This window comes from Onychomys torridus, chromosome 9, assembly GCF_903995425.1.
Source record: "Onychomys torridus chromosome 9, mOncTor1.1, whole genome shotgun sequence".
Lineage (NCBI taxonomy): Eukaryota > Metazoa > Chordata > Mammalia > Rodentia > Cricetidae > Onychomys > Onychomys torridus.
Genome location: NC_050451.1, coordinates 109,385,629 through 109,407,759, shown reverse-complemented (window position 1 = coordinate 109,407,759; position 22,131 = coordinate 109,385,629). Strand labels below are relative to the sequence as shown.

The window sequence follows — 22,131 nt, the reverse complement described above, 5'->3', positions numbered from 1 at the left end:
ATAGAAAGGAAATCCCAGACACTTCTTTGTATGGTGGTTATAGTCACCCATTGAATAACTCAAGATAAAGTCCATATTTCAAGATATGTAATGGTATCAACAAAGTCCCCTTTTCAGTGGAAGGAAAGATGCCCAGACGGTAGGGTGCTGATACTTTTAGAAGTATTAGGAAATAGTTTTTCTCCATCTGAAAGTAGGGGTTCCTTTCTCAGACCTCAGCAAATGCTTTGTTCTTCCAAGATCCCAAATCCAACTTCTGGAAGTGCACTCTGTGGCCCAAGGGTTGCTGAGGGTCTCAGCTGAGTGCCATGTGATGTTCTGACCATGGAGGGTATATGCCCATAAGATTACAATATATTGTAGACCTGTGATAGGTTGTACCATCCAGGTTTGTGTAAATACACTCCATAATGTTTGAGCAGTGATGAAAACATCATCATGATCTTTGCTATCAATGATGAAATACATTTCTCAGAACATACCCCATTAAGCAGCTCTCACTGTATTGATTTTTAGGTAACAGAACACTACTTAGAGATTCTAACCTACATGGTTTAAAGTGTGCTTTGCATGGATCACAGGAAATGTTCTTGTTAATGGAGAAATGTTTTTAAGTGAGGGTCTCACTAGAGTCTCATTTTTTTTCCTTGCTTTCTCTGTCCCTCCACTGCATTCCAAAGTTAGTAATAAGAGAAATGTGGAATATATCCTGACTTATTAAATTTTGTCTAAATTTTTTAGACAATAGAAAGTAAAAATCTATTAGGCATAATAACAGCAAAAGCCAATGTTTAGTCCGTGATTAGACATACTGGCACCACTGAGCTTTCTAGATAAGGGTATCTGGAGTCTAGATGGGGCTCAGGTCATACTTACACCTCTAAGTGATCTAGGAGCTTTTCCGGAAACATGGAGTCACTCCATGATGCTGACTGAGTGTAGTGACGGGATAACCTCCACACTGATGGACTGAAGAAACCAAGTCATGTTGAAGTTGAAATGAGGTGGAGAGAAAACTATTTCCTGCCACTTCTAAAAATACCTGCATCTGAGTTCAGATCAAATCTGAACTTTTAGCCTCATAGTGGTGGCACACACCTCTAATCCCAGCACTTGGGAGGCAGAGACAGGCGGATCTCTGTGAGTTCAAGGCCAGCCTGGTCTACAGAGTGAGTTCTAGGAAAGGCACTAAAATGACACAGAGAAACCCTGTCTCAGAAAAGAAAAAAGTCTGAACTTTTGGCCCCTAGTTCTGCACTCGACCTTTCTATGATAGCAGTCCTGTTGGCAAAGGTACATTCGGATAAGAAATGCTGACTTCAGTGTGTGGCCAGCCCATAGCTCTGATTTCTATAGAAAGCGCTGAGCAACCTCTGCCCCGGAATAATAAAGGCAGTTCTCGGGAATGCACACCTTTTAAAACACAAAATGCTTCCCACAGGATGGCTAGGCTCTACCTCTCAGGCTTCTGTTTGAGTGAGGTTGGACATTTCCTTTTCCATGATGAAATTCTAGGTGTGATGATTGGTCAGCTGAGGTCTCAGCCCACTAAACATTTCCCATAACAGTATATACATTGTATGTAAATCAATGCTAGGTAATGTTTAACAGAAATAGAGAGTTGTGCTGTGGAGATTCAGGGTCCTCCCTTGTGAGCCAGAGCACCTAGGGACATGAGGAAAGCACCAATGTGCTGAAGCCCACCCTGGCTCTGTAGACTCTGGGCCTCTGTCAGTCTCACCCCTTGCTCTGTCCTTAGAAGGCCTTGGGGAGGTCGTATTCTCTGAGGTTTAAGTAGATGGAGCATTGGGGGGCACTGCTGTACCTTCAAGAACACAAGCTGCCCTGCCATAAATCAGGGCACTGAAGAACGCCCACAGCCTGGTTTGCCTCCTCGGTCCTGTTCCCTGGGCACTAAGACTCTTCTTGTGTGGGAATGAAGGGTGGCTGTAGGGACTGTCTGTAGCTAGTGTACTGTATTCCCGTGTTCTATCAGCAATAAGGTGCCAAAGACTAGGCAAGGGTGGAGGATGAGAAACCACGGAGCAGGTACCCTTGGGAGAATGCTCAAACATCAAGTGTGAGGAGGAAAAAGACACCAAAACTCAAGAGAGTGACGGAGGGGTGGAGAGGGCTGTCCTCAGAGAAGCAGTGACTATCTCCCAAGCCGACAGCTAAACTGGAATGATCCCATATGGACAGCTTCAGGAAAACTTCTCTCCTCTGATCTACCCAGGGCTCCTCATAGGCCAAGCACAGCAGAAGTCATCAGGTCCTAGGGATGAACAGAAGGAGAATGCTCAGCCAGGGAATATGGAGTCGGGGTGGGGGTGAGGAGGGGGAGGGGGAGGGGTAGTTACTTTTTTCACTGCTGTGACAAAATCCATGAAAAAGGAAATCTGAGGGAGGGAGGGTTTATTCGGGCTATCTGAGAATACAGACCATCACTGCAGGGAAGTCCATCACTGCAGCAAAAGCATAGTCACGGACCCCCACAGACAGAAAGTAGAGGGAGGTGACTTCTGGTGCTCAGCTCAGCTTCCCCTTGTTCAATGCAGGACCAGCCCAAGGGTGCGGTTCACACTCAGGACAGGTCTTCCCTCCTCCTCAGTTCAACCTCTCTGGAAATACCCTCTTAGCATGCCCAGGGATGTGTTTCCACAGTGACGTAGATCTAACCAAGACGGAAGTTGAGATTAACCACCACATAGATCGAGTTTCAGGTCAGGATCTGAACTCTGCTTGAAGACTGAGACAATCAACTCTTTGGAGACCATTTTTTAGTGAACATTGAATTGTCATTCAGGAGAGTACCATTCAAGACCAAAGATTCTAGGATGGTTGTTGGTGGTTTTTGCTCTTTGGGGAGGCATGCCACCTAGCTCCCAAATAAATTACACATGGAGGCTTATTCTTAGTTATAAATGCCCAGCCTTAGCTTGGCGTGTTTCTTGCCAACTTAACTTTAAATTATCCCATCAACCTTTTGCCTCTGGACTTTTTTCTTTTCTTACTTCTATATATGTTACTTTCATACTTATTCCATGACTGGGTGTGTGGCTGGCCCTAGCGGCCTCATCTTGTTCTCTCGCTGCTGCTGCTGCTGCTGCTGCTGCTGCTGCTCCTCCTCCTCCTCCTCCTCCTCCTCCTCTTCTCCTCCCCCTCCTCCTCCTCCTCCTCCTCTCCTCCCCCTCCTCCTCCTCCTCTCCTCCCCCTCCTCCTCCTCCTCCTCTCCTCCCCCTCCTCCTCCTCTCCTCCCCTCCTCCTCCTCCTCCTCTTCTCCCCCTCCTCCTCTTCTCCTCCCCCTCCTCCTTCTTCTCCTTCTTCTTCTTCTTCTCCCTCCTCCCAGACTTCTCTATTTATTCTCTCTGCCTGCCAGCCCCACCTATCCATTCTCCTGCCTTGCCATTGGTCCTTCAGCTCTTTATTAGCCCATCAGGTGTTTTAGACAGTCTCAGTAACACAGCTTCACAGAGTTAAACAAATGCAACATAAAGGAATGCAACACATCTTTACATCATTAAATAAATGTCCCACAGCATAAACAAATGTAACACACCTTAAAATAATATTCCACAACAGATGGTAGTGTCTCTAATTTACTAATTGGTGAAGCTAGGAGAGAAACCTTCACATAAACTTTTTTTTCACACTGTGTGCACTTCCATGCACATGCATGTTTGTATCAGTCAGAGGAAAACTTGTAAGAGTCCATTCTCCTAACGTGTAGATTCTGTGAATTGAACCCAAGTCTTCAGCCTTGGTGTCAGTGCCCTTTCCATCTGAGCCATCCATCTTGTTGGCCCCTCATGAGCTCTTATAGTAGCCTTACAAAGCAGGTGGCATTCTTTATCTTCATTTCAGCTACCCAGTTATCCAGGCTTGCCCAGGACCCCAATGCCAGCTGGCAGAACTGAGACTCAATCTCAGGTCTGACCCCTTGGCGTTCTTTGTATACATGGCGCTTTGAAGCAACCCCTCCATCAGAGAACTCTTAACTGGGAAAAACCCAGTTTGGTTATGGTGTGCAAGCTCTGGCTCCAGCTTCAACAGTAAGAATTGAGAACTGGAGTCCTAGGAGATCAGGATGGTGTGATTTCCTTCCTCAGATCAAGGACTAAAATATCAAACAGACTCTGAAGTGGACAAAACACAAGACCATCTGGTGTGGTGCCTGTGGCCATGGCTGAGCTGGGCAAGGAAAGGGCCCCCAGCTCAGCTGACAGGAATGGGAAGGGATGTGCCTGTCGGGGAGGTGAGTGGGAGCTGGTTTGGGGGGAGCCATATGATCAAGGTCAAGAGCTTGGGTTTTGCTTATTGTGGGGTGGATCTGGGAGTAACACAGACTGACAGTACATGGTGGGAATCCTGAGGGGAAGAGTTGTGAATGAAGAGACTGAGGCAGAGCAGTGGTGGACCAGTACCAGCCCAGCTTCTGCCTTTGGTTTCTGCTCTGGATAGCTAGCTGGTCTTCCTGGTTCTCAGGATCATCTTTACATATGGATATCTGTCAGGTGTAACAGGAAACTTAAAAGGTCTTATTAATGAAATCAAACCTGAGGCAGATTATTGGGGTGAATGCTGGAAGATCAGAGAAGCAGAACAAGCCAGTTTCCTCACCTCACCAGTCCCTCAGCTGGTTTTGTTTCCTCAGACTGGAAGCTTCTGAGTCCTCATCCCAATGGTTCTCAGCTGAGCTGTGTTGCTCCAAAGCCTGAACGCTTCTCCAGCCAAATGCTTAACTAAATACATGCTTTTCTCTCCTCTAATTCCTGGTCCTCACGCCTTATATACTTTTCTCTTTCTGCCCCCACTCCTTGGGATTAAAGGTTGGGTTTCTGGGATTAAAGGCGTGGGTCACCATGCTTAGCTGTTTCTAAAGTGGCCTTGAACTCAGAGATCCACCTGGCTCTGCCTCCCAAGTGCTGGGATTAAAGGTGTGCACCACCACCACCCAACTTCTGTTATGGCTTACTCTTCATATTTTCTAGCCACCATTTTTGGCTTTATTCTAGTGGCTGTCTGTTCTCTGACACCAGATATGTTTATTTCGGGGAACACACAATATTTCAGGGAACACAATACCCACCACAGTCAGGCAACAGGATACCACAGCTTACACGTGCTTCTCAAAGTGTGAGGTCTCCAGACTGCATCCATGTGACCATGGAGCTTGTCTGAAAGCCAGATTCTCCCTGAATCTTAATACAAGGCATAGTGACCAATGTGGGTTCTAGCCAAGCTCTCTCCTAGAGTTCACTCTGCTACAGGACAGGGCGCAGGGGCCACAACTGGGGTTCAAGGATTACTTCTAATCCTCCAGTGCAGCAGTTTTCAAAGCATGCAACCACTGGCCACTGGTTGAAAATGCAGTCACATGTGTCTGCCAGACCTACGGAGTCAGCAGCTCTGAGCAGCACAGCAGTCTGTTTTCACAAGCCCCCTGGAGAGTCTCAGGAAGGCCTGGCTTGTAACTCACCACTGCTGAGCCATTGACTCCTAACAGGCAGGAGTGTCGTGGGAGCCCTAGCAGCAGAGAACTCTAAGATGAGACCAGTGGGGGCTGGGAAACAGGAAGAGGGTGGGTTTCCCCCTACAAAGGGACACAGTGGTGACAGGTAGTGATAAGTATGGAGCAATGTGTAGGTACAGGGAGCAGAGAAGATTTAGTGAAGACCAGAGACAAGAATGTAGAACACCCCAAAATTCAGAGGAGGGAGGCAGAGGAGCAGAGGTCTCTGCTTCCGAGGTCCTGGGGCTGAAGGGTGCTCCTCAGACCTTAGGTTTGGGTTCTCGTGTTTTGTTTTCACCAACTTCTAACAATAGCCTGGCTCACTGTCCGTACTGTAAACAAGCAGGAATGTTAAGATGTGTAGCATGTTTCTTCCATTTGAGAGACTCAGTCTAGAGGGGAGGCAAGAATATGTATGAATGACCCATCATTACACCATACTGTGTGTCAACACCAATGCTAAAACTTGAGTGGAGAGGGACACATGAAAGGAGGTGGGGCACCCAGCAACAGGCTGCCATCTCCCATGTCATGAATTCTGAGAGAGCACACAACATATGCAGTGAACAAACAGTTGGACATCACGGGGTCTTTGCATGGAGGAGGGCTGGAGGGAAGGCAGGGTTAGGAGCAGGAAGGAGTGGTTGAATCCTCACTCTGAATTAGGCACCCCAAAGCATGTTACACCTCCGTGGTTTAACCCCCAGAGGACCCTGATGTCCTGGTGAAGTAGAAAAGAACACACTGGAATGTTTGCATTTATAAGAGGTAGCCTGTGAAGTGTTTGAGGAGGAAATGGTTTGGGCATGATTTTCTGAGCGCTGATTCTCACTCCTGAATGCTCACAAGCATTGCCTGAGGAGATCAGTCCTCACTGCAGATGATGAAGTGTCAGAGTCAAGGCTTAGGATCCCAAAGAATGCCAAAGCTAGTTGTTATGAGAAGCCAGGGGAGCTGAGTCGGATGTGAATTTAACATTGGTGTTTTGTTTTTCTTTTAGGGACATCCAAGTCACGGGTGAGCATCCTTTGTCCTTCTCCTGTGTCTCCGTCATGGAAGTCATACAATGTTTTGTCCCTTGGTGGCTACAAATGTGCCTTATTCACTTGACACACTCTGTGCTTAGGGCATGGGGATGGCCCTGAGTTCTTTGTGAGAGGTCCTCGCCTTAGGAAATGTTTATTCCCTGCCCATGCTAGCTAATTTATTTCTTTGCAGTCTGTGGGAATGACTAACATAGGCTACAAAAATCACAAAATTCAAGATTCTGGGTCAGGAGAGAACTGAGAATTTGTAAGTGTGCAGTAGATCTTTGTTGAGCCTCCAGTGCTGGTGTGTTGGTGAAATCATTAGGGCCACTCCACGTAGTTAAAAGGGAGGGTTTGTGTGTGGGGGGGGGCGGGTAGCTTACAAATGAAGGGGCAGGTTGTAGGGTCTGGGGAAGGTATGGCGCAGTCCGGCGGTGTTCTCTGGAGAACTCTGCTCGGTCTACCTGCACCGTCCGTCCGGGGTCGAGGAAACAAGAGCAGCCTCTCCTCTTGATCCTGGGTCTTCAGCGTCCTCCCTCAGCTCCACCTTGTGGGCGTGACCATTAGGAAGCCTCAATGGAGGTTGGAACTTCCAGACCAAGGCTGGGATGGCTACCCACTACACTGGTGTGTGAGCACATCTGGATATTATTTTCCTTTTTGTCAGAGCTGCTTTGGTTACCCCTTGAGCATCTTCTTCATCGTGATCAATGAATTCTGTGAACGATTCTCCTACTATGGGATGCGAGGTAAGTTTCGGGCTCACCTCGCCCTTCTGTAAGAGCATGTGTTCCCTTAGCCAGCCCTAACTCGGTTTCTCTCTTCCACCTGCCTCCGTGGAAAGCACTCCTGGTTCTGTACTTCAGAAACTTCATTGGCTGGGATGACGACCTGTCCACGGCCATCTACCACACATTCGCTGCCCTGTGCTACCTGACTCCAATTCTTGGAGCTCTGATCGCAGACTCCTGGCTGGGGAAGTTCAAGTGAGTGATGGGGTCTTTCTCGTCACAGGAGCCGATGTGTTAATTGTGAGCTTTGTGATTTGGGATGATAGGCTGCAGGGGAGGGGAGGGAGACTCAAGGAAAAGAAACTTGTAGGACATCTGTGGCCTTGTTTCTGCTTAATAGCATATTCCTAACACAGCACTGGGAATCAAGAAGGCTGCAGACTTGTCATTGTTTAGTTTTGTTTGTGACCAGCCCCAACCAAACTGTATCATTTTGAAATAGTGGCAAAGACCCTGCCTATCACTGGTGAGACTTGGCGTTCAGAGCTGGGAAAGGAAAGACTGCCTGATGCTCAGGCCTTGCCGCTGCTGGCTCATGTGGCGGATGGGAGACCACTGTGAGCACTCACCAAACCAGAGGACAGCTCACTCGCTCACTCGCGGGACACTACCAGGAAAAGCTTCCTGGGACTTTATAGAGAAGGAAGATGTTCTCCATGGCAGGAGCAAGAACAGGCATTCTTTATAAAGAAGTGTGTCAAGTTGGTCATGTCCTCTTATCAGGCACAAGACTAGAAACTCTTTTTGTAAATGTTTAAAAATTCCATAGATGTATGGAATGTGTTTTGATCAAGTTCACCCTGAATTCTTTCCATCCACTTCCTCTCTTACCTACCACTTATTTCTTCCCGACGCCATGTTTGGTTGTTTTAACCCCTGAGTCCACTCAATGCTGCCAGGATTAGTAAGTCTTATTGTCCAAAGCCATAAAGACTGATTTCTGTGGTAGCAGATGTGGAAGTGGAGGGAAATTAGAGGTGAGGCTTCCCCTTCTGGGTTCCAACCAAAGTTTCACTCTCTGCCCCTATGCTCTCCCCTCCTGAGAGTTCACGTTTTTTACCCAGTTTTGAAAAAACGGGTGGATCCATGACAGGACCCTTTGAAGTTTTGCAGGAAGGAAAATGAAAATGGACAGCTACTGTGCAACTGACTGGGACTTTCTTACCCTTTCTAAACACAGGACAATTATTTCATTGTCCATCGTCTATACTATCGGACAGGCGGTCATCTCAGTGAGCTCAATTAATGACCTCACAGACCACAACCACGATGGTACTCCTGACATCCTTCCTGTGCATGTGTGAGTCTTTGGCCACTGATGCCCCGCCCCCTCTGCCGCCCCGCCTCCTCTGCTGCCCACCACTCTCTGCCGCCCCGCCCCCTCTGCCGCCCCGCCCCCTCTGCCGCCCCGCCCCCTCTGCTGCCCCGCCCCCTCACTGCTTGCTTATTTGATGCTATGATGATTTATCTTGTTCCTTGAATGTCCCCAAGAAAGCAGAGAGGTTTTGCCTCCCTAGTCAGTAATACACTCAATGGACTGAGAGTTGAGTCCTCAGGATGCCACCACCCTAATGTCTGCTCGCTTTGATGAGAGTTGAGACATCCCATTTGGTGTATGGTCATGGCGTATGGTCATGCTCATCTTGTCTTCCTTAGAGGGACATAGCTCCCATAGACCTTGGTCCTCAACACTACCAGCTTTCCTCACTATCCAAGACCTTTAGTTTCTCCCTGTAACCACATAGGTTATTTGTGAGTAGTTCGATAACAGGTATTGTCCTAGCCATCTGTTCTGAACTCTTGACAGCAAGGTTTATTCTCGCTGGAGTTAGTCTCCTTTCCTGCAATCTGGCTCAATAGACTAATTACAAAGGTTGCTTGTTTGCTTTCTGTTTTTTAACACAGCATCAGCCTCCTATGTGCTGGATCATATGTGTGCATCACTATTCTCTTAGGGTTACTATTGCTGTGATGAAACACCATGACCAACGCAGCTTGGGGAGGACAGGGTTTATTCAGCTTACATTTCCACATTACTGTTCATCACAGAAGGAAGTCAGGACAGGAACTCAAACAAGGCAGGAATCTGGAGGCAGGAGCTGATGCAGAAGCCATGGAGGGGTGCTGCTTACAGCTTGCTCCCATGGCTCACTCAGCCTGCTTTCATATATACTTCAGGACTACCTGCCCAGGAATAGCACCACCCACAGTGGGCTGGGACCTCCCCCATCAATCGCTAATTAAGGAAATGCCCTCCAGGCTTGCCTACACCCAATCTTATAGAGGCATTGCCTCATGTGAGGCTCCCTCCTCCCTGATAAGTCCAGCGTGTGTCAAGGTGACATTATCCAACACAGCTGACCGCTTGTGAACTTGACACATCACTGTTGGTCACAACCTTCCCTTCCTTATTCATCCCCAAGATCACACATTAATATGAACATTGCAATATAAAATATTCCAAAATTTAAAAGTCCCTCAGTCTTTAAAAATGTAAACACTAGCCAGGTGTGTAATCTCAGCACTCGACAGCTGAGATGGGCAGAGCTCTGTGAGTTCGAGGCCAGCCTGGCCTACATAATGAGTTCCAAGACAGTCAGAGCTACATAGTGAGATCTTGTCTCAAAAAAAAAAAAAGTTCAAAGTCTCTTTACAATACCCAAACTTTCTTTTCAAGTCCAAAGTCTTCGTAGAACTCCAAATTCCTTTTAAAAGTTTAAAGGCTGACTTGGTAGTTCAGCTCCCTAATGTAGGAGTAAGCTATCTCATGGGCTGTAAAGATGACTGACGTTTAAGTTAGTAGCTCTAATGCCCAGTCTCTGACTTTCCTGTTGAACACATTTGCACCCAGAGGACAGTCATCGTGCCTGATGCCTGGCCCAGGAAGAGCAGTGTTGGTGAGGGGGCATGAACACAGTGGGCAGCACAGACTACCAGCTCTGAGCCAGGCTCTCCTACAAAACAGCGAGGTCACCCTGAATAAGCTGTCTTCTCCAAAACATGGAGGGGGTGCAGGGCTGGAGAGATGGCTCAGTAGGTAAAGTGTTCACCATGCAAGCTTGAGAACCTGAGCTCAGATTCCCATACCCAAAAAAGTGGGCATGGCAGCATGCATCTGTAACCCCAACCTTGGGGGAGCAGAGACAGACAGACCCTGGGGGCTTACTAGACATCCAATATAGCCAAAATGAAGAACCCCAGATCAAAGAGAGACCTCATCCATTTAATTTTTAAATAGTTTAAGCAACATTGGCAGCCAAGAAGATATTTATTTTTACAAAATTTCAGGTTTATTGTGCCTAACTCCTAGCAAAACTCTAAAATCATAAATGCTATGGGTTTTCCCTGTTTGGATAACTTTTAAGGTCAGCATACAAAGTAATGAGCTTTGTGATGGCATTTTCATACATGTGTTCATACTTTGTCTTAATTCTGCCTGTTGCCCCATGATTTTTTTTAATTCAGGAGGTAAAATGCTTACAGATAACCTGGAAAATAACAAAAGTTTAAAATAAATAGTCCTTAGTCCCACAACCTCACCATACAATATGCCATTAGTTCTGTTCTTCCCAGCCTTCCCACTGTAAGCAAATGGAGAAGCTTGTAGTTCCTAGCCAGATGTTCTGCTTTGCAATTAAATCACATTGCCAATGTCATTAAATGACTATTATGAGTCCATTTTGATTGACACAAGACTTAGGCTTGTTCAATTAGAATTTGCGTCTGCATGTGTGCTCAGAACTAACCTGTGCATACTAAGCATTTACTCTACCACTGAGCTATGCTCTCAGCCCCTTAACTAATATTTCATGCACTTATTCTTTTATTAGAAATGATAAGGCTCCCCTAAAGTCCATACATAAATCTTTGTTCAGATTTTAAGTTATTTTTCAATTTCATGGGTGATAAATGATTAGACAAGATGGTGTCGTTTTCATTCAGCGCTCACAGCCGTGTTCTTGTGCGTTCCCTTCTCATGGAGGCTGAACCTCTATGTGATTGCTGCTGCACCTGGTCCTTATAGGGAGACTGTGGGGGAGGCTCCTTCCTCTGAGGAACTGCCACCTTGCCCTTAAACTGATCCTTTCCCAGAGCACTGTCCATGATCGGCCTGGTCCTGATAGCCTTTGGTACAGGAGGAATCAAGCCCTGTGTGTCTGCATTTGGTGGCGATCAGTTTGAAGAGGGCCAGGTAAGAACATGAACTCTTCAGGAGCCCCATTCATGACTGACAGTCCCCTAGTGACCACATGGCTGGAACAAGTCCGATCTCTGTTCCGCTTTTTTCCAGGATACTTGAAAATAAGATGCTAACCAAACTAAATCAGAAGTGAGCTCAGCTCCAAGCTCCATCATCTCCCATGATTCCCAGACAAATGTTATAATCTAACTTTGTTCTATGACAGGAAAAACAGAGAAACCGATTCTTTTCCATCTTTTATTTGGCCATCAATGCTGGAAGCCTGCTCTCCACGATTATCACTCCCATACTTAGGGGTAAGAACCATCTAGAAAGAACTTGGGTTTTCTCTTTCTAATTATGAGAAAGTCAGGTAAAAAGGCCAAGTTTTCCAGGTGTGGAGGCGCACACTTTTAATCATAACACTGGGGAGGCAGAACAGGTGGATCCCTGTGAGTTGGAGGCCAATCTGGTCTATACAAGGAGTTCTGGCCCAGCCAGAGTGAGAGAGACCTTATCTCAAAACAAAGATTAAGTCCTTGTCTTGTTGGTTTTATTTTGTCCCTTTGTCCTCTAATGGCCAAGCTGCTACACACGCTGGGATGTTTATCAAAATCTAAACTGTAAACTTTCTTCTTCATTTTATCCCCTTCTAGTCTCTCTTGACTTCCTTATTCAAGGACCACTGGAGACTCCAAGTCACCCTTCTCACTCCATCGATTTTCCAATATTAGACATTTTACGTGGGGAAAGATATCATCCACAGCAATGTTTGGGAAGACATATAGAAGGCTATAGTTGACTTTGGGCTCCTTGCTCTTTATTTCCCTGTGGTGGTGTTTCTGTGGGTTAGGAAGAACTTAATGGGCAAGGTTTGTCCTTTGGTTTCCAAAAGAAATACTCAGAAGTGTGAGAGGAGTGAGGGAATCCTCTGTTGCCTTTACAAAGCCTTAATGCTTTTCCTTACCAGTCTGAGTCTCCAGTCTCTGCCCTCAGTCAGAAGTGACAAACTACAGGTCACATCCAGGAACCTGGTTACAGCCATCATCTAGCTCTGACTGCGTCCCCTGTGGAGATAGAGTTGAGGAGCTGTAACCAAAGCTAAGCCCAAAACAATCACTGTCTGGCCTCTCCCAGCTTGTAACCGCCATACTGACGGGACACCTGCAATACTGAATGGTAGTACATTTGCCTTAATTCACTGAGTCCCACATATTTGAGTTAGAACGTCCGGGTCACATTTATCTCCACGAGTTATAAAATTCAACCAGGTGGTGGTGGCGCACACCTTTAATCCCAGCACTTGGGAGGCAGGGGCAGGTGGATCTCTGAGTATAGTGATATTTTATTTGTATTGAAATGTGATTTTATTTATGTTAATAAAGTTGCCTTGAGGTCAGAGCAAGCCAGAGCAGAAACTGGGTGGTAGTGGTGCACGCCTTTAATCCCAGCACTTGGGAGGCAGAGCTAGGTAGATCTCTGTGTGTTCAAGGACACAGCCAGCATGGCAGACACACGCCTTTAATCTCAATAGCAACCATAGAAGACCTGGAGGTCTGTACAAACAGGCAGTGACGAGGAGGTCATGTGGCTGGGTTTACAACCAATGAGAAAACAGAACAGAAAGTTTTTAAATAGACAGGACGCACAGAGGTAGGTCTCTTGTGGAGAGGAAGAACAGCAGAATCAGTGAAGGGTAAGGTTTTCCGCTCTTGTTCTGACCTCGTGGTTTTTAACTCTGCAATTGGTTCTGTGTTTCTTATTTAACAAGCCAGTTACATCTACATGTGAGTTCGAGGCCAGCCTGGTCTCCAAAGTGAGTTCCAGAAAAGGTGCAAAGCTACACAGAAAACCCTGTCTCGAAAAAAAAAGAAAGAAAGAAAGCCATTAACCAGGCGGTGTTGGCACATGCCTTTAATCCCAGCACTCGGGAGACAGAGGCAGGCAGATCTTTGTGAATTCGGGCTAGCCTGGTCTACCGAGCGAGATTCAGGAAAGGTGCAAAGCTACACAGAGAAACCCTGTCTCGGGAAAAAAAAAAAAAAAACCAGCAACAGTAAAATTCACAGACAAGGGGCCAGTGAGGTAGCTGAGCAGGTAAAGGTGTCCTTTGACCTCTAGATGCATGCCATCACAGAGAGAGTCAGAGAGACAGAGGGAGACAGACAGACAGACAGACACACACACACACACACACAGAGACAGACAGACACACACACACACACACACACACAGAATAAATGAACGAATATCAAATTTTAAAAAGAAAATCCTTAGAACAAGCTATGGAGACAGTTTGCTCAGCTGGCAATGACATCATTGAGGCAAACAGTTAAGTCCAGAACATTAGCAAAAATAACATGGTGTAATCAGAGAGGGTTTTTAGAAATAGAAACAATATACACATTAGGAAAAAAATTGATGCCTTTTAATCATTATTTCTCCGCAGTTCAACAATGTGGAATCCACAGTCAGCAAGCTTGTTACCCACTGGCCTTTGGGGTTCCAGCGGCTCTCATGGCTGTTTCTCTAAGTGAGTAGACATCACCTGAACTGACACGAGCCCATGCCCAGGGAAGGACCCACATTGTCATGGCTAATCTTTTTAGTCCATGCGCCAAGTTGTAACGAAATGTATTGTGAAGCTCTGCATTGGATGTTTGGCAAGTTCTCCCTCTAGGAGAGGAGAAAGTGGAGTGGCCATATTGTGAGGGAAATAGGATCCTGAAGGGGCTTAGGAGGAGAGGTGCCAGCTGATCTGGACATTAGAGCTGAGTCCATCTAAGCAGATGAGGGAGGTGATGGAGTCTGCTAGCTTAGTTTGCTCAGAATTGAAAGTGTCTATTGTTGCCAACATGAATAAGCTGCAGCAGTAAAGAGATCTGGTTCAATGGCCATTGAGTACTTCTGCTAGGGTCTGAGTTCCCATTATCCACCATCCCAAAGGTTTCTGTTAGACCCCTTTCCTGCTAGAAGGAATGTGTGTTCATAGCAGTTATGTTTATTTGTGTGTTTTATACCAGTGGCTATATTTCTTTTTTAGATTAGTTTTAGCTAGTATGCAGAATGGCAAGTTTCATTATGACATTTTCATACATAGCTATCATTGCATCTTTGTATCTTTTTCTTGTTCACATCCCCATTGCCCAACCCAGTCCTTCCTCAGCCTTCTTGCTGCTCCCTAGATGGGTGGATGGATGATGGATGGATGATGGATGGATGATGGATGGATGATGGATGGATGATGGATGGATGGATGATGGATGATGGATGGATGGATGGATGATGGATGGATGATGGATGGATGATGGATGATGGATGGATGATGGATGGATGGTGGATGGATGATGGATGATGGATGATGGATGGGTGGCGGATGGATGATGGATGGATGATGGATGGATGGATGGATGATGGATGGATGGATGGGTGGATGGATGGATGATGGATGGATGATGGATGGATGATGGATGGATGGTGGATGGATGGATGGCTGATGGATGGGTGGCTGATGGATGGGTGGATGGATGGATGGATGATGGATGGATGATGGATGGATGATGGATGGATGGATGGATGGGTGGATGGATGGATGATGGATGGATGATGGATGGGTGGATGATGGATGGATGGGTGGATGGATGGATGGATGATGGGTGGATGGATGGATGATGGATGGATGATGGATGGGTGGATGGATGGATGATGGATGGGTGGATGGATGGATGATGGATGGGTGGATGGATGGATGATGGATGGATGGGTGGATGGATGGATGGATGGATGGATAGATAGATAGATAGATAGATAGATAGATAGATAGGCATGCAGACAGGTAGATGATAGGTAGACAGGTAGATGGTAGGTAGACAGATGGGTAGACAGAATCTAGATTCTGCATATGTTATGTGCTATAGTTTTGAGCAGTTTTTTTTTTTCTTAAGAAATACAAGGAGGAAATGTGGGCTGTTCTGAGTTGACAGTATGAGAAGAACCCACAGTGGTCCCTCAGGCTTCTCAGCACCTTTTCTCCAGGCTTTGTTTTCAGGTCTTACTGGTATCAAATAGAACCTTTTTTCCACCTCTTTTCTCGTATTGAAATAGTTTTACTGTGTTTTTCCATTATGTAAGCGCTGTCCTTGCCCTTTTCAACATCTTTTTTCTCCCATAATTCTTCAAAAATGGCCATAGTCTTCTAAAGGGCTATGTATGCTTCTCTCAGTGCTGAGTAGAAAAGGGCACTTCAGGTAAGTTCTCATTCAGTCTGTATAAGTCATTGTTAAGAAAAAGATGCTATGTCTTCATATGAAAGACTTAAGACCACAGACATCTACAGCTCTTTTAGAAAGTTCTGTGCTTGAGTTAGGCTTCAGTCTGTCAAAAAGTTAAAAGGTTAAAATAATGACTGGCAAAGGGGAGTGCTGCCTCAGCCTGCTGGGAACCTTCATCACCCATGTTCGTAAGGGCATTGGGCATGAGTCAGTATCAGTCAGGGGCCATGCAGGGCATCTACAGAAAAGTCATGAACCTGGTGAGACCTGGAGGCCAGTGGCTGGCAATGCCTCCGGCCTTAACAAGGAGAAGCAATGATCTTCCAATGCTCTTCAGTTATCAAGTTGTAGCAGTGGGTGATCTGGAAACCTAATGCAGGATCTCCTGCAGAAATGCTGTCTTTGTGGGCCATTTTCACAAGATGCCTGTTGTTCACAAGCTCCACGAAAGAGTAATCACCTTATTGAAAAGGTTCTCTCATTTTTATCAAAGCAGCTGCAGAGGCTATTAATTATAGCCCTGCTTCTGTACAGTAACTGGGGATGGGGTGGGGATTCCGCCATTGATGATTAAGTAAACATTTCAACAGATTAAATCCCCTTTTCCTGAATATTAAGAGCAGGAAAAAACCTCTCCTGTATTTGCAGCCAAAAATATTAGCACTGTATTTATTGTCTTTGTAGAATAATGTATTCCTATGGCATGCAAAAGCTCCTGTGCCTTGGTCTCCTTTCAATAACTGGGACTTGTGTTCAAATAGCTATGCTGAGTGGCTGGGAGTCTCCTTTGGGGGTGGGGTTGATAGACAGCATTAGGCTGTGGCGTTTGTATATGGCAGCACAAGCACCCTGCTCCCCAGAGGCTCTGGTGGTTGCTATAATCAACAGCAGTTCTTCGCCTGTGAGGCAGGGAAACAATTCTATGTGCAATCCCATGCTTCCGGACAAGGGGACAGTGCAGATAAACAAGCATCGGACTGTGGGGAGCTCTGGCAGTGACGGCTCTTCCTCTGTCCTGCGCAGTTGTGTTTGTCCTTGGCAGTGGGATGTACAAGAAGGTCCAGCCCCAGGGCAACATCATGAGCAAAGTGGCCAAATGCATTGGTGTAAGTGCCCTCTCCCCACTCCCCTCCCCTGCCCTCCCCCCTCCCTCTCCCCCTCATTAAATCACTCCAGAGCTTTCCTCTGCCTTCCTCCTCCTTTAAATCAAAGTTCAATTCTAAAAAAGAAAGTTCAACAAAGTTTTGATTTTTCCCTTTAAGATGACTTTTTTAGGGTACTTGGGTATCTTTTCTTTATACAACTTACCAAATAGAGCCAGGTGTTGGTGGTACACACCTTTAATCCCAGCAGAGGCATGAAGGATCATGAAGAAGGCAGAGCAGGTGTATGTCTGAGTTCAAGGCCTGCCTAGTCTACAGAGCGTGTTCCAGGATAGCCAGGGCTGCACAGAGAAACCCTGGGGGAGGGGCACTTTTATGTCTTTTGTTTTTACTTGTTAATTGGCTATTAGAAAACTTAATACAAATGTGTACATTTATTTAATTTCTATTGAACATGCTTTTCTAGATGGGCTGGGGAGTAAAATACTGACAATGGGACCCAACACAGGCATCTGGATTAGAAAGAGACCCTTGTATGTTTCAGCCAATGTGCCTAGTATCTACTAGTTAAAATGAGCCTTTTTTTTCCTCCCATGTTTGTTCATTAAAGAGAATTCATTGAAATGTAGTTTTCCGGTATAGTTGATTCTCTTTTAAAGTTTAATTTTCCTTCCTCCCTTCAGTTTGCCATCAAAAACAGATTTAGGCACCGAAGTAAGACATTTCCCAAGAGGGAACACTGGCTGGACTGGGCTAAGGAGAAGTACGATGTAAGTCACCATTCCTGTCACAGTGGCCCTGGTTGCCCCAGAAGGCGGGTGTGAAAAGAAAGCACAGTGCAGAGTGTTAGCTTCATGGGCAACACCATCAACCGCGTCCGCCTAGCACTTGCTAGCACGCGGAGTACAACTATGCGCCGTTGCTTTAAAAAGACCTTAAAACAATAGTTATCATTGATCGTGGACCAATAGGAGCCTGTCAGAGCTCTGTTCCAAGAAGACCTGGGGTCGTGGTGACCGTGAGATTGGCATGTAGTAAGCTCTGGGGGCCAGTCTCCTAATCAGCTCTTCTCCCGGGTAGCTTCACTTGTTCAGAATGTTCAGGTTTCCTAACGAAACCTGTGGCATGTTCTTTAGACTAAACAACCACTTCCAGCTTGTCCCTCGATACAAATGCTCCGGCTTTGCAACAGGCCGGCCACTGCCGTTGACTGGCTGATTTGTCCACCCGCAGGAGCGGCTCATCTCACAAACTAAGATGGTCATGAAGGTGATGTCCCTGTATATTCCACTCCCCATGTTCTGGGCCTTGTTTGATCAGCAGGTATGTCTCTTGTTTCATCAGCAGGTGGTGAGTCGTGCCACTCGCCAGGCCACACTGCGTGTTCGGCTCCTAAGAACACTCCCTTCCAGTTTCCTTTTCCTAGCTTGCTGATGTAATTGTTGCATTGTATTTAGTTTACCAGTTAAAACTTCTCCTAAAAGGTTCCATTCATGTGTCTACTGTGGGTCAATGAAGAAAATGAGGTTTGTTTACCTGGAGTAACCCTGGGGAGATGTCCTCAGAGCATCTGGAACCCCTGCCAATCAGAACTCAGGGTAGAGTCTGTTCTACTGACCCAGTATGATGGAAAGGGATTGCCTCTGATGAGATTTGTGGAATGTTCTACTTAAAGAGGCTGGATGCAAATCTCCTGCTGGAACCAGAGTACAGGGTTGTAAAGGACTGGACCTGAAGCAGGTGCCTGACCAGACTGGACTGTGGCCTTGTTCTTTCTTTAACTGTTGAAGCAGTCATACACTCACACAGGGTACTTGGACCACATCCATACACCATCACCTCCTTCCACCCCACCCACACCCCTCTCAGCTCCATGTTCTCCTCTATTGTTGTGATGATAGCCTGGTTCCAGTTAATGTTTACCATATGCACAGAGATGGGCTATGAGGCCATGTGTAAGACACACGTTGGGGTCTACACAATCATGCCAGAAAACCCAGTACACAATGCTCACTAGTCAAACAAGAAAACACAGTTTCTTCAAGAGACTGTGACAGCTATGTGTCACTGAACAGACAGGAAGAGTGGAAGGGTGGGTGACCCCTGGAGAACATTTGAGCATGCACACATCTCCTTCTGTAGCATCAAGTAGAGAGCATCCTGGTAGGACAAAGGAACCACCTTGAGTATTGGGTGAGAGGCTAACTGGGATCAGACTTGCACTAGAAATGCGGGCATCACTTGCAGCTGGGTGACTTAGGCTCAGAACTCAGAACCCTTTCTAACACGTTTGTCCTGACCACCCACCTCTGCTGTGAGGCCCAAATTAGACATCACATACAAGGTCCTCGGTGACTGGTACATACTAAGAACTCAAACAGCACAGCTCTACTGCTTCCCATGTTGTCTTCCCCACGGAGCTGATGGATTTTCATTGATCCATTGAGTGTTTACTCAGCCATAAAAATTATCACAGCTGCTGGGCAGTGGTAGAGCACACCTTTAATCCCAGCACTCGGGAGGCAGAGGCAGGCAGATCTCCGTGAGTTTGAGGCTATCCTGGTCTACAGAGTGATTTCCAGGACCAGCTCCAAAGCTACACAGAGAAACACTGTCTCAAAAACAAACAAACAAACAAATAAACAAACAAAACCCAACATCACATCCTATAAGGAACAGATGAACTGCAATTAGGCTGCCCAGATTTAAGGCCACAACTGTCTTTGTTAAGAAGCATTTAAACCCCCTCCCTAGCTCTCCAAAGATGGCTCTTTGCTATTGTAATGTTCTAGATACTGATACCAGCATACATAGAACACAGTGGCCCAATGAGCTCACCCTGAGAGGTGGTACTGTGTATTCATGCAGCCTTGTGCCTTTGTGTCCCCTGAGGATAGCTCTGTCCCAGGTCCTTCGTGCATCCCAGGGCAGAGCTAGGTCTGTTGGTTTACGGCTGGTCTCTGCCTTCCTAGTACTGTGATGTAGCCAAGAGGCCAACTGGATGTTCATGACAACTTCAAATCCCATAACATTTCAGTGCTTATTGAGAAGGTTCAGTGGTGGATTATCACATTAAATAGCCACATGCCTCCATGACACAATCCATGGTTCGCTTTTCAGGGCTCCAGATGGACACTGCAAGCAACAACCATGAGTGGGAAGATTGTAAGTTTACCTGTCACAGTCCTTTCTGGACACCTCTTCTTTAGTCCCTTGGTCCCGTTTCTCTTTCCCTTCATGGCATTTTTTCCCAGTAATAGTTTTGCCTTCTCTTTTTTAGGGAACCATTGAAATTCAGCCAGACCAGATGCAGGTAGGGGAAGATATTCAGGTCACTTTCCAAGGCCCCAGTGCTCGTAGAGATGACACTAACAGCCCTCTCCACTTCCTCTGCAGACTGTGAATGCCATCTTAATTGTCATCATGGTCCCCATCATGGATGCTGTGGTGTACCCTCTCATTGCAAAATGTGGCCTCAATTTCACGTAGGTAGCTGCTTAATTTGGGTTGATTGAGATGCTATTGGTTCAGGGTTTTGCTCTGCTCCCAGAAGCGTTTGCCTAGATCAGCATTTCTCAACTTATGGGTCACGACCTCTTTGAGGGTCAAACAACCCTTTCACAGGGGTTACCTAAGACCATCAGAAAACACATCTATTCTTATTATGATTCATAACAGTAGCAATATGACAGTTATAAAGTAGCAATGAAAATAATTTTGTGGTTGGGGGTCACCACACATGAGGAACTGTATTAAAGGGTGGCAGTGTTAGCAGGTTGAGAACCACTGCCCTAGAGGATGGGACATTTATTTATTTTATTTTTGCAGTACTCGGGATTGAACTGAGGGAGTTTCACACATGCTAGACAAATGTTCTTCTACTGAGGTAGAACCCCAGGCTTCTTTTTCCTTTCTATTTTGAGACAAGGCTAGCCTTAAACTCACAGTGCAGGTAGGCTCTGAACTTGCAAGTCACTCAAGGAGATGGGATTATAGGCTCTGCTACAAGGCCTGACTGATGGAGAAGGCTCTAGAGAGGTCAACTTAAGAGCTGTTTGGGGTACAGGGGTACATCACTGGGTAAGAGTGCTTTCTGTCAAGTATGAAGCCCTGTGTTCAGACCCCTAAGACCCACGTCAAGAGGCAGGCACAGCAGTGCCACCCCTACCGTCAGAGCTAGGGGGCAGAGACAGGCAGATCCCCTGGAGCCAAACATGATGAGCTACAGATTCACTAAAGATCCTGCCTCATGAAAATAAGGTGGGCAGGATCAGAAGACACCTGGCATCCTAGAGCTTCCTCATGTGCACACATGGGCTTGTACATATCCATACTCACTTGCATACAACACACATACAACTTTAAAAAGAGATGTTTGTATGCATTATTTCTGAAAATGCTCTTTAAAATAAATAAAAATGCTATTACTAGAAGCCTGAAAACAACTGATAATCAAGGCTCTCATCATGTATATACAAGACAGAGATCTTAGTTGTGAACATAGGATTTCTAAATGTGATAATACAAATAAGGATTCTATTTGCTCTCACTAGCTCTGGCCACAAATAACCACAGAAAGGGACTCAGAGATGGCTCAATAGTTAAGAATGCTTCTTATCAAGCACATGGACCAGAGCATCCACATGAATCAGCTCACAATGCCTGTAACTCCAGCTCCAGGGGATCTGACATCTTTTCTGGCCTCAAGAGCACGCTCACATGCATATGTACATATACTCACTAAGCAAATGCACACGCATAAATAAAATAAAGTCCTGAACAGTGGCAACCTTGGAAGTGGCCTTGCAGGGAAGCAGCTGGGGTGGGAGATGCCGCAACTTGTCCTTTGGGGCTCACTCTTGGTTCATCTGGGTGAGGTGGGCTGGTGTTCACTTCCCTCTTGTCCTCTTCAGCTCCCTGAAGAGGATGACAGTTGGGATGTTCCTGGCTTCCATGGCCTTTGTGGCGGCTGCAATTGTGCAAGTGGAAATTGATGTGCGTGTTCTCCTGGGCTCTCTGTGAGCTTCCTTTGGGGCTGGGAGGACTAAAGGAGACCAGGCTCTCCCCATAAACAGGAGGAATTCCTGGAGCAAAGGACAATGGGAGGCTGGGGGTGGGCCACTGTGGGTTCTACCATGGCATGGCACAGGAGGTCCTGGAACCGATGGGCAGGCTACATTGGTTGGAAAGACAGTTTGAGTAGCTTCTGCCTATAATACAGTTCCCGTAATGGGAGATGAGTTCAC

At 46.3% G+C, this 22,131-nt stretch overlaps 1 protein-coding gene across 1 annotated transcript in view; it reads left to right on the top strand.

Moving 5' to 3' along the window:
* Window positions 1-4,182: 4,182 nt before the first annotated feature.
* The window catches only part of Slc15a1 (solute carrier family 15 member 1), a 30,622-nt gene continuing 12,673 nt past the window's right edge, over window positions 4,183-22,131 (top strand). The window contains exons 1-15 of the mRNA XM_036198543.1: window positions 4,183-4,255; window positions 6,513-6,529; window positions 7,208-7,289; window positions 7,385-7,526; window positions 8,512-8,631; window positions 11,424-11,523; window positions 11,738-11,828; window positions 13,961-14,044; window positions 16,806-16,888; window positions 17,569-17,655; window positions 18,119-18,208; window positions 20,006-20,050; window positions 20,166-20,198; window positions 20,282-20,370; window positions 21,799-21,880. Coding sequence (XP_036054436.1) covers window positions 4,183-4,255; window positions 6,513-6,529; window positions 7,208-7,289; window positions 7,385-7,526; window positions 8,512-8,631; window positions 11,424-11,523; window positions 11,738-11,828; window positions 13,961-14,044; window positions 16,806-16,888; window positions 17,569-17,655; window positions 18,119-18,208; window positions 20,006-20,050; window positions 20,166-20,198; window positions 20,282-20,370; window positions 21,799-21,880 — 1,218 coding nt within the window. The remainder of the gene's footprint in view (window positions 4,256-6,512; window positions 6,530-7,207; window positions 7,290-7,384; window positions 7,527-8,511; window positions 8,632-11,423; window positions 11,524-11,737; window positions 11,829-13,960; window positions 14,045-16,805; window positions 16,889-17,568; window positions 17,656-18,118; window positions 18,209-20,005; window positions 20,051-20,165; window positions 20,199-20,281; window positions 20,371-21,798; window positions 21,881-22,131) is intronic.